This window comes from Cajanus cajan, chromosome 5 (genome assembly GCF_000230855.2).
Source record: "Cajanus cajan strain Asha chromosome 5, NIPB_CcT2T_4, whole genome shotgun sequence".
Lineage (NCBI taxonomy): Eukaryota > Viridiplantae > Streptophyta > Magnoliopsida > Fabales > Fabaceae > Cajanus > Cajanus cajan.
The window spans coordinates 69,305,052-69,317,480 of record NC_138521.1 but is presented as its reverse complement, the minus strand read 5'-3'; the positions used below and the strand labels follow the sequence as shown (position 1 = coordinate 69,317,480).

Below are 12,429 nucleotides of genomic sequence, written 5' to 3'. Positions count from 1 at the left end.
TGCTATAACAAGAGTGTTCTACTTACTATGGCCTCAGTAATTGGAAAATCTATTAGAGTGGATCTCAATACCTTGAACACGAAGAAGCGATGCTTTGCACTGGTCTATGTTGAGATTAGTTTGGATAAACCTATTATGGGTAAATTCAACCTGAAAAGCATTTGTTACATTGTTGAATATGAAGGACTTCATATGTTATGTGCATCATGTGATTGCTGTGGCCAGGTGTGCAACTACTAAAAAATAATTTACCAACTCGAGAACAACAACCCCCTATCAGCCTTGGTGCGACGATATGCCATCAGAGGATGGAACAATTATGACACCTCAATCTTTGGAACACTGGTGATAAAAAATTTGGACAATTTTAATTCCTTAAATTTTAGTTAAGAAATTTTAGTTTTTCAAATATTATAGTTATATAATTTTGATCTCTCAATTTTTAATTAAATAATTTTAATACTTAAAATATCATAATTGTATAATTTTAATCTTTAAATTATTATAATTATACAAAGTTTACTTATTTAAATTACATATATTAATAATTTTAATAATAATAAATATATATTATTTAAAACATGAATGAAAATAGTAATATATGTAACTTAAAATAAATAAATAAATATATTATTATTATGCTTAAAAGACTAAAATCATATAATTCCAATACTTTAAAAAATAAAATTAATTAATTAAAATTTAAGAAATCAAAGTTACATAACTCCAAAAAACTAAAATTACTCAATTAAAATATTAATTCACATAATTATAATACTAAAGAGATCAAAGACACAATTAAATTTATTTACTTATTACAGATTTCAATTACTATAGTTTATATATTAAAAAATAGTTATTTATCATCGATTATAATTATATAAATAAATACTTATTATGTACATAAACTAAATTTATGTTTTATTAAAAAGAAGTGCATATTTAAAAATAAAAAAGAATGAAAATAATTCTAACATGTCTGGAAAGGAAAATATAAGTTGCTTTCGAATGAATAAGATCAATTCAAACAGCATATTTAAGGAGATGCTAATTTTAGCAATACAAGTGATTAGGATAATGGTGCTGTTAATATTAAAAGGAGGATATATGATGATAAGCACGAGTGACTGCTTAAATAATGGTCAAAAACTTAACATTTAAAGGTTCTTCCAAATTGAACCAACTAGACGGTGATAAAACCTCCACATTATACATTATACTTTCATCTGGTAAGGTGATGTCTGATCACTTTCCGTTCTTCATCCAATACGAAATTGGCCCTTGAAAAGTGACTGCTACTAAAGAATGGTTTCAGATCATAAATTTCATGCTCTTGAGCCTGCACCATTTCAAGCAAGCTCGAGAATCAAGTCAATGTTTATCTCGGTTGAAAACAAACACAAAGGACAAATGTTATTATTACCTTGTTGTAGAGATCATCCACTTTGACATCTACATACGTTAGACCAGAAGCAGATCCAGAGACTATTTCTTCGAAATGCAAAGCATTCTTTACAAGCTGGCGGAGAATATAAAGGAGCAATTCATTGTAGTCCCTCTTGAAAGTCATATACTTCCTAAAGCTCTGCACACATTTTAGGGGGAAAAGCATGTGTTCAGTACAAATTACATGAATTCCAAGGAAATGACTATTGCAAAAGAAATAAATCTTGTCAAGCAAATTTTTCTATTGAGAAAAAGGGGAGAGAGGAGAAAAAAAAATATAATGTATTAATTAACAATGGGAAGAGACAAGTACAAAAAATATATGGTAGTATGCATATAAAAAGAAAATTCCAAAATAAATATAATTTGTAACAAAATATGATGTCAGCCTGCCAAGGAATATCAAGTTTTAACAGAATTCCGTAGCATATTCAGAATATTTTTATATACCTTTTGAAGAGCTTTCTGCACCCCAAATTTTTGCGTTGAAATGAACGATTCAAGTAGCACACGAATTGCCATGTCCACATCCTCTTGTATAACATGATGTCTGAGATGCATTCTAGCATGAGCTTCAGACATCCTTATCATTGATTCAATGTGCCTTACGGCAATAGGGACACCTTGTCCGTGCTATACAAGAAAGTAAGTGCAGCATGTTGGTTAATCAAATACTAACAATAACTATAATCTAGTTTGGTAAAATGTATAAAACAAGGTATTACCGAAGATTCCCTCCGCAGTTCGGCATAGACGTGGGCCAGTTTATCCATATCGGCATCTTGTAACCTTGGAAATATATTCAACTTGGCATATGTAATGTACTTCTTCAGTAGCTCTTGAGGAAGTATCTGCAAACAAGCCAAAAAAACCCTCAAGAGTCAAGACACAGAAGACATAATCTAAGTTTTCCTCAAGGTAACTAACAACAGCAGAAGTAAGGACCTCTGGATCGGTTGGCATGGCAGATGCATGGACATCTTGGGACTCGCCATAAGACCTATCATCTCTATTACCACCCTTGGGTTGTGACTTGAAGTGACTGTCAACGACAAACGTTGCAAGCATTTCATCAGCAACCGGATCAACAACATCCTGTAAATTAAAGAACTCCCTCAATAAATATATTCAGATGAAGAGGTATACAAAGCATTGAAAGCAGTGAATTTAAACATGACCTTCACAACACATAGGACGTCAAAACGAGAAATAATTGGATCTGTCAATTCAACATTTTGAGAAAATGTTTTTGAGGAATCATATCTGCAAGTACAAGAAAAAGTTAAATAAAGACTGGCCAACATGTTGGAAAAATGAAACTAAACCATATATCAATATCTTTTAATGTGCATGACAAAGAAGTTGAAATCTTAGCTGGGACACTGATGAACAGTGCCAACTAACAGCCAGATACATGCAACCATACGTATTTGCTTACCTTCCTCCGATAGGATTTGCAGCAGCAATAACAGAACAGCGTGCCTGGAGAGAAGTAACAATTCCTGCTTTTGATATGCTTATACTCTGCTGCTCCATCGCTTCATGAATACTTACCCTGGTAACAAAAAAATATATGTAACTTCATGGTGAAGGACAATTTATTACCTTTTCTTTCTGCTGGAGGCGGATATTAACATCCTGTAATTAAGAAATTTCAAGCAATTACAAGGTATTTCCTTACCTATCCTGGTCATTCATCTTGTCAAACTCATCAATAAGACAAATTCCTTTGTCCGCTAGAACAAGGGCTCCCCCCTCGAGAGTCCACTCCCTTGTGACTGGATCCTTATGAACTGCAGCTGTGAGACCCACGGCAGAAGCCCCTTTGCCAGTAGTGTATACAGCTCTCTGCCCAGTTTTTTCAACGTACCTAGTAGATTTTAAAATATTTGTTAATTTATTGATCACGTTTATAAGAGGAAAGATATCTAAAAAATAAAATGGATAAAATTATACTTGAGAAACTGAGACTTTGCTGTTCCTGGATCACCAAGAAGAAGAACATTTATATCTCCTCGCAGTCGATGCTTTCCTTCCACATTCTTTTCTTGGCCTCCAAACATAGCTAAAGCTATTGCAGTTTTTATGTCCTCGTGACCATAAATTGATGGAGCAATAGACTTGATAATCTGAAATTTTTTTCATAGCACATTACACAACAAAAATCAAATTGAAAGAAAAATACCAACAAAAATTCTAGAGAACAAACCCTTTCTCCTATTCGGGGGTCTCTGGCCAAATTTTCAATCTCTTCTTTGTCTTCTTGTGTAAGTTTGTAGGAAGAGAAGAGGTCTTGTTTTTTTGTAACATAATTTGCCTCAACAACAGTGGCAAACACTGGAAACCCATTTTTTGTATTTAGGGATAAGTCAAAATTATTCGTATAAACACCTGTAACCTCCTAAAACAACAGCATATAAACATAAGAAAACCATTCAACACTAGGACCAAAAAATAATGAGTCTAGGTAAAAGATGATACAATTTCTTCCCCAGGGCGAGCACAATCAATCAGATCATTCAATAGTATCACTTCCTTGTATCTCGGAAGCCGACCGGCAGGAACTATTCCTGGGCTCTCTTGGAGTGTAAGCTTCTGAAAATTCCTATAAATTGTCTACAACAAGCATAAAAAGAAGAAAATGAGTTTATCATTTTCTTTTAAGTAATGTTGATCAACTTATTTTGCAACATCTTAATGGAAAAGGCCTTTTGCAGTCATTTAGCCTAATCAAAATGGATATCAATATTCAGAAGGATATGTGCATACAAAGTTGTAATTTAGATATCCTCACCCTTATCTTCTTTCACAAAACCAAAACAGAAAATACAAGGATAGAAAAAAGTTGTACCTGTTCAATATTGACAGTGAATGGTCCTTTTGATTGACACTCTGGACAGGATCCAACTTTCACCTCCGAATAAGAATTCTGGAAAAATGGTCCCAAAATTGCTCCACATTTGTTACAGTCATACTTCACCTGCTGCAACTGGGGGAAAACTCCAGAGCGTCTGGTTACAACTCCACCAATTCGAATCATTGTATTCAAGTGGATCTGCCTGTCCAAAGAAGCCAATTTTAATTTTTTCCATTCAATGGAGAAAAAAAAGGAGAATAGAATAACACATCAGTCTTATCATTTATGCTACCTTATATTTCGAATCTGATCATAAACTGGCAGGTTGGATATGCGTACATAAATTTTTTGGTGTATATTTCTGTAATTTGGATGTAAATCAAAGACAACACTTTTGGTAACATCTTCCATTACTTCTAAAACAGACTGAGGCGCATCAGCCAGCCAAATGGCAATGTTGGGATGAACGTAGATAAATTGTTTGTAATCTATCTCCAAACTGCACTTGCTAGCTGCATTAATAGATACAGTGACTAAGCTGATGCAAAAACGACACTGCTCACTTCACAAGGACAAGACATCAACACTAGAAAATATATTACCCGACACCATCTCATTAATAAGCCACACATATTCCTTCTCCTGACGTTCATTTTTTGGGTTGACATATGTGAGTAAGAAGTCCTTGAATTTCCTGGCTATGAAGCGGCGCACTTCATCTCTTGTAACCCACTCTCTAAGTGTCCCTTGAACACGATACATCTCATACCCAGCGTCATCATCAAATTCATCCTACATTCCATGTACCATGATAATTGTTAAAATAAAACCAATGGTGAAACTGCCAGAAGATTTAAATAAGAAAAAGACAATAAAATAAAATAAAATTCAAAGCCGACAGTACATCATCTTGGTCATCCTCAGTTTGATCGGTCATAGGAACATCCTCTCTTGAGTGCCCTCGTTGTGACCTTCCAGGTGAACTATGCATCCCATCAAAATCATCATCACTTGGTACAGGAGGCCTGAAATCGGCTCGGGCCCTTTTAGAAGGCCTGTGACTGTCATCATCTGTATCTGCAATAGAAACTTCACTGATCAACACCATGTGTTTCACTGTTTGGCATACAAAAACTTCTCTAACAATAATAATTAACAAGGCTTATAGTCACATTTCTAGCTCCTCTATATAACGAGGGGTTTTAGTCCCCCAAAAAACTTGGGCAAATTTACTCCCTCAACATTTAAGTTTGTACAATAGACAAATAATAAGTAGAAATTCATTTGCATCAGATATTTAATTGCAAAGCATCAATGCCTGATATTCCAACTTCTGCTCTTACAAACAAATATTTCTGTCACAACCAATACAATCAATTTTCCCGGGATTAACCTCGACTCAGTTGTTTTTCTCCCTATAGCTGATGAATTGCATTTTGGAGAGCAATAGATTCTTTCAAACTAATTCAAATTGTTTTGAACCCATCTACTGTAATCCAACTCATATCTCATCCAAACTATCCTTGAATTTTTTAATGTACAGCAGCCAGACATATTTCATCCATTCAAAATCTATTTAGCGGTTCATTCGAAGAAAAACCAGATCAGCAAAGAAAATTTTTATAAAAAAAAATCAATTTGGGGCTACCGCTTCTTAGCACTTAAGGAAAAGACGAAATGAAAAAAAAAACCATTACCCTGGTCGTGGAGAAGCTGGGGAAGCTTGCTGCGATTGGTAGCGCGACCATCGCGATTGTCAAGTTCAACATCCGCAGCCCTTCGATCTTCCATGATCTGATCAAAATCCCTTTCATCCTCCAACGAGTCGTCCAGCCCAAACGATTCAAACTGGTCCGCCTCCTCCATCCTCCTATAATCACTGTTTCATTCAACCAAATTTAGCGAATGCAAAGAGATTAGCGTTTTCCGAGGAACGAAACAACAGAAAGAAAGAAGAAAAAAAAAAAGAGTATAGAACTTACTCCATGAAATTGTCGTTGTAAAGATCCTCTCCATCTTCTTCCTCCTCCGGTTGTTCTTCGAGATCATCTCGCACGATATCGGGGTCAACGGAAGCCTCGTCGTCGGAGGCGCGGCTCGTGTGGGTGTGGGGAAGTTGGTCAGTGTTGAAACCGACGGAAGGAGAGGTTGGTGACTCGGGCTCGGGCGTAGATGCAGGGTTTCCCGGTTCCATGTTTCTTTCTATAACGCTAACTCTAAGATCTCTGCTTCTGCGACTCTCTCAGTGTTGCTGATGGTTTCTCTTTCCAAGTAATTTTTCTCTGCCTAGGGTAAGGGATAACAACCGCTCTTTATGGGGCCACTCCGTTTGGCGGGAAAACTTTCGCGCCAATTCTCTCGCTTGTTGGGCTCAACTCTGCATAAAGCCCATTATTATGTACATGCACTTGGGTCCGGACTCTAAAAGGTATACTGATTTGTTATTCACACATCTCATTTGGCTAACTTCACATCCTTATCTTCTGTTTTTTTTTTGTTTTTTTTTTAATCTTTCACATAAACAAATTTGTGAGTCTCTTAGCAATTAACCATGATAAAATAGAACAAAAAATATTAATTATATAAGTATTATTTTTTGTATTTTCATTATTTTCCCTTTATGATGAAAATATATTTTTCTAAAGGTGATATTAATAATAATAGTTAAAATATTTAAATGAAATAAAATTATGTAAAACATATGTGAATATAAATTTTTTGAATATATATTTGTATTTGTATAAATTTATATACATAACTACTAATATAAAATTTAAAAATGATTGATAATTTTGTTAAAAATATAATAAATGAAAAATTAGTTTAAAAATTCAACATTTATACAAAGACACAAGTTATTACACAATAAAATGCACTACGCAAAATTGTCACCATAGAAATTGAAAAACTATTGTAAATTTATACGGTGAAAACTTATAATCTAAGAGTACCCTGAGTTCACTACAAAATCAAATTTAAATTGACATAACATTTCATCAATATAATTTATACGGTGAAAACTTATAATCTAAGAGTAAAGTTTTACATAAAATTAACTAAAAATATTACATGATATAAGAATGCGTAATTTATAGTCTTTAAGTTTAATTCCTCTTTATATATTTAAAATATTTTAATTTATATACGTTACCGGTATAAATTATTTTTATATAAATATTTTAATTTATATACATTTTCGGTATAAATAATTTATATATAAATTTTAATAAAAAAATTATCTTATCACCATGTCATATTAAATCTTATTAGTATTATAATTGTGTATGAAAATAATTTCACGGCAGCAATAATTTTGAAATTTCTCTTTGCGCGTCCATATCTGAGCATATGCCAAAAATGGCGTAAACACCGTGCTTGGATCAATTATATTGGAATCTTCCATCTATATATAAGAATGTTTCTCTTCCATTTCCGCATATTGAATTGAACTTGGCAAAATTAACTTCAACTCCCGCCAATGAAAGAATCTCAAACGCCTCAGAAGACCTATGTTCGTTCATCGGAGAAGCGCAATAGCAAATTGAAGCATTCGCCAAACTTCAATAAGGCACAACACAATCCGCAAAACCTTACTCACATTTTACGCTTTGCTTTCTTCATATTCATTTTTTCATGTTTATGTTTGCTTTCATCTTTGTCCAGATTACAAACAAATGCCTGAACGCATCATTGACATCTATTTCAGAAGCTCGTGTGGCTTCCTCTCCGATCTCTGAGATATCGTATGCTAATCACAGCGAAGACGATAATGTAAGTTTGAATTTGAATTGATTATTCCGATTTTCAAACTCAAATTTGATACGGTGCGTCTGTGTACATTTTCTTTGTTTTATTTAGCTCATTTCGTTTCATTCTGATAAAAATATAGGATCTACGCAAAATGCAAAAGTGCATCGTGGTTTAGAGAATCACATTAATCATATATCTAATTTAAACTACAAGTTATGTCTACGTGCTATTCATCAATGCTTATTCAAGAAAATTCTTAGATCTGACTAGAAGCAGAGCTTATGTTATTGATTTGAGTATTTGACTGATTTATAGTTAATGCACGCCTCGAACTTCGATTCTGGTGCAAATTGTAAGTAATTAAGCTTAGTTTAGTACAATTATGAACTGTTTGGGTTCAGAGAAAATATATTAGATAGAAAAACTGCTGTGGAAATTAACCTTAACTGATTCAACCAGTTACATTTATATGTTTTAGATCTCGTTGTTGGATGAAGCTTTTCCGGAAACCTTTCTTTCATATGATATGATGCCTTCTAAAAAGATCACTGAGGAAGAAGGAAGTGATTCCACCAAATGTTTGGATGCCTATGAATTGGACGGTGTCATTTTCAGTTCCATGGAGTCAGAGATTGTTGCAACTAATCTCAGAAATGCAAAACCTAAGTTCTTCAACTCACACGATTCTGCTCCTCAATATAAGAAGCTGGTGGATGAAATAACCAAGTATGTCATAGAAGATCTTTACAAGAATACTGTTGCAGAGGACCTCGATAGGTCTTATCAAGTGCTTACTGCAAAAAATAGAATAGTGTCTCTATGTTTCTTCATCTGGCTTATCGGAGTATTGACTATATTTTTCTTCACTTCCGATATTCATTGCCCTTACAGTGGTCCATTGCCAACTTAAACCATTAATTACACTATTGTTGATATACATTTAGACTGCTGAAATATATATCTGTTACATGTCTTTGTAAATATATATCTCAAAAGTGAAATTCTTGGATAATGTGATGTTCTTGTTAGTTGTTACATTCGAGTTACGTTCAATGACAGTAAACTTGTATGGTTTCATTGAAGTTGATATAAATGTATAAATATATATGAATGTCCCTCCTTGTTTCTACTTTAGTAGGCGATTTATACCTGTTACCTTACGTCATGTGGTTCGGATATCGTAATTTTGAGCGTGTAATATGCATGACTTGTGTGGCATATATAGGGGCAGATTTCTTAGAATTAATACTCAGATACTCAATTGCCATCCCACAAGCATCTTTAGCCAAAATTGTCATGGATGATGGTGGTAAATTGCAGAGATTGTGAGTCAAGTTAGGATGTATGGGTTTCCTTTGCTTGTATTATATAATATAATATATATATATATATATATATATATATATATATATATATAAGCATTTTCTTTTAGAAGAAAGTCTTATTGCAGAGGAAAATATGCTCATTGACGGGTACATTAAAAAGAAGAAAGTGAGGGTAAAGAACAGAAATAGCTTCATTCCATGCATTGCATAGCAGGCGTGCCAATTGGTAACAACTCACCCAGTCATTTAGCTTCATACACTAAAACGCGAGGAGATCTTCAATTCATGTATATATTTTCTCGGGAAAGCTCACTTGCACCTAAATGGTGAGCATATTCTTTATATATATATATATATAAATTATACAGCTGATTGACCAATTTGGGGTACTTTCTCAAACTATTTACGTAAATCGGACTGTTTTGAAACTATATCTACCTTTGGAGTATTTTACTATGATGTCGTTATGGGCTATAACGACACCATTGACGAGTAGGTTTTTTTAACTCCAAAGAAACCATGAAAGTCATATTAACAATGTCGCTACAGCCTATGACGATACAAAACGGCTTGAATGAAGTCGTTATAGCCTACAGCGCCACATTTTTAATATAAAATAAAAATACAAAAAAAGATAAATATTTAAAAAAAAAAATGAAAAGGATGTCGCTATAGGCTATAACGCCACTTATTTTAATATTTGAATACATAAAAAAAAATAAACTGAAGGAAATAATTTAAATATATAAAATAAAATATATAAAAAAGGAAATTACAGAAAAGATAAATATATAAAATAGAATTATAAATTTAAATTTATATTAAATTGATAATATAAAATAAAATTACAAATTAAGAAATTAAGTAAAAAAATTAAATAAAAAATATATATAAGGTCGCTATAGCCTATAGCAACACAATGTCGCTATAGGCCATAGCGCCATTTATTTAAATATTTAAATACATAAAAAGAAAAAATAAAATGAATGATAAATATATAAAATAAAATATATAAATAAAAAATTACAAAAAAGATAAATATATAAATATATATTTATATTAAATTAATAATATAAATTAAAATTTGAAAAAAAAAATTAAGTTAATAATTAAAAAAAACGAAAAAAATAAGGTCATTATAGTCTATAGCGACATTGTGTCACTATAGGCTATAGCGACATTGTGTCGCTATAGGCTATAGCGCCACTTTTAAATATTTAAATACATAAAAATAAAAAAATATATATAAAATAAAATATATAAATAAATAAATTACATAAAAAATAAATATATAAATATAAATTTATATTAAATTCATAATATAATTTAAAATTTGAAAATATTAAATTTTTTTATTAAATAAAGGTGTCGTTGTCCATAGCGACACTTATTTTTTTTTTTTTTTAATTACTTATTTTTTGCCTTATTTTTTTAAAATTAACATATAAAAAAATTATTAATAGACTTAAATAAAAAATTTAATTTAAACTACACAAATAATTATTTTTAATTAAATTTATAAACAAGTTACTGAAAATATAAATTTAATTATAATATTAAACAAAATATTGAAAATATAAATTTAATTAAATTTTTTAATTTGTGTAGTTTTAATTACAAATATAAAAATGAAAATTTTAAAATAAAACGTAAATATTTGCAAAAAAATAAAAAAAATAAACAAAAAGATTGTCGCTATGGCCCACAGCGACATTGTGTCGCTATGACCCATAGTACCTTTACATATTTTTTTTAATAATAAAAAATATATAATTATATTTTTGTGTGGTGATTAGAGGTGTCAAAACGGACTACCCGGCTCGAACCACCACGGGTTGGCCATTTGGTGGGCCAACCCAACCCGACTCATTTATCAGTGAGTTAAAAAAAATTGAACCCGACCCGGCCCACCACGGGTTAGTGGGTTAAACGGGCTGGCTCACCTTTAAAAAAAATAATTTTTTTCATTTTTTTTCTTAATATACAACTAAAGCCCAAAATTTTAAACTTATTTTAAAAATTTGAGATTCTTAATTAAGACATCCATAAATGAATCATTCATCCCAAACATTAAATGATTATTTTAAATACAATCAAATCAAATCTAAATAATCTCAAATAGATAAATATAATCCAAAATCATCTTAAACTTAAAATATAATCCAAAATCATCTTAAACTTCAAATACAATCCAAAATCATAAAAATTACAAATCACAATCCGACATTAAATCATTATTGTACCTGCTTAAGGATACACTCGTAGTCTTCTTGGTAAGAAGGGCCGAACGGATACTTCAAACGGATTCTTCAGAGGGGGGAGGTACCTGCAAAAGGCACTCCAACGCTCAAGTCAGGATAAGCACGATATTCTAGGATAATTAATGAACAGTGACATACCTTGTTGTGTGTGACCTATTTATAGCATCTGACATGGGCCTGAGCGTGATGGGCCCTCTCAGATATTTACCAAATTAGGTAATACGGTACTAATTGGTTGTTAGGCTTTAATCATGTACTTACCTTTCTTAATTGTGATTACCGTTATGACTTGTTTAACTCTTCGGCAAGAGGCCGAGCCGACTATTCAATACTAGTCGGAACGGCAAATGACCGAGCCGTCTAGTCCGTATACGGCAGCTTGTATACTTCCGGTACGATCTATGTCGGAACGGTACTTGACCGAGCCGACTCGATGAGTGATGATGGTCCATATTGGCATTAACCAGACTGATGTCGGTTCTCGACCTCATGCCGAGCCGACGTTGATGGTGATGCTTGTACGTGGCTTACTATGCATGAGTGTCTGACGAAATGGCACGTGTTGGCCCACGTGACCGATACGGTCTCTCCGGTACACAAGCCCCCCAGCCTTTGAGGAGCGAAGCGACGCGAAAGGTTAATGAAATAAAAACAGGATTTCTCAGTTGGTGTCTTGAAAAAGAAGCTAAGGGTTACAACTGATGGTGGGATATGAAGGGTTGTAACCGTTGGGCATTTGATGGCGTACGCGAGAAGTTATGGTGGGAAGCGAAGGGATATAACCGTTGGT

The 12,429-nt window shown here is 32.7% G+C and overlaps 2 protein-coding genes across 2 annotated transcripts; one reads left to right on the top strand and one right to left on the bottom strand.

Annotated features, from left to right (window-relative positions):
• Window positions 1-980: 980 nt before the first annotated feature.
• Window positions 981-6,595, bottom strand: MCM2 (minichromosome maintenance (MCM2/3/5) family protein). Its single transcript, XM_020369709.3, has 17 exons — window positions 6,286-6,595; window positions 6,001-6,182; window positions 5,208-5,380; window positions 4,906-5,095; window positions 4,596-4,815; window positions 4,298-4,505; window positions 3,928-4,062; window positions 3,656-3,847; window positions 3,403-3,575; window positions 3,128-3,316; window positions 2,885-3,001; window positions 2,625-2,709; window positions 2,392-2,541; window positions 2,172-2,297; window positions 1,897-2,079; window positions 1,424-1,585; window positions 981-1,339 (listed from the first exon to the last, which is right to left on the bottom strand). The coding sequence occupies exons 1-17, from the start codon at window positions 6,495-6,497 to the stop codon at window positions 1,223-1,225; spliced, it is 2,814 nt and encodes a 937-aa protein (XP_020225298.1). The 5' UTR covers window positions 6,498-6,595; the 3' UTR covers window positions 981-1,222.
• A 102-nt stretch (window positions 6,596-6,697) lies between these two features.
• On the top strand, window positions 6,698-9,339 carry LOC109807029 (uncharacterized). Its single transcript, XM_029273214.2, has 2 exons — window positions 6,698-8,074; window positions 8,532-9,339. The coding sequence occupies exons 1-2, from the start codon at window positions 7,937-7,939 to the stop codon at window positions 8,961-8,963; spliced, it is 570 nt and encodes a 189-aa protein (XP_029129047.1). The 5' UTR covers window positions 6,698-7,936; the 3' UTR covers window positions 8,964-9,339.
• The last annotated feature ends 3,090 nt before the right edge of the window (window positions 9,340-12,429 follow it).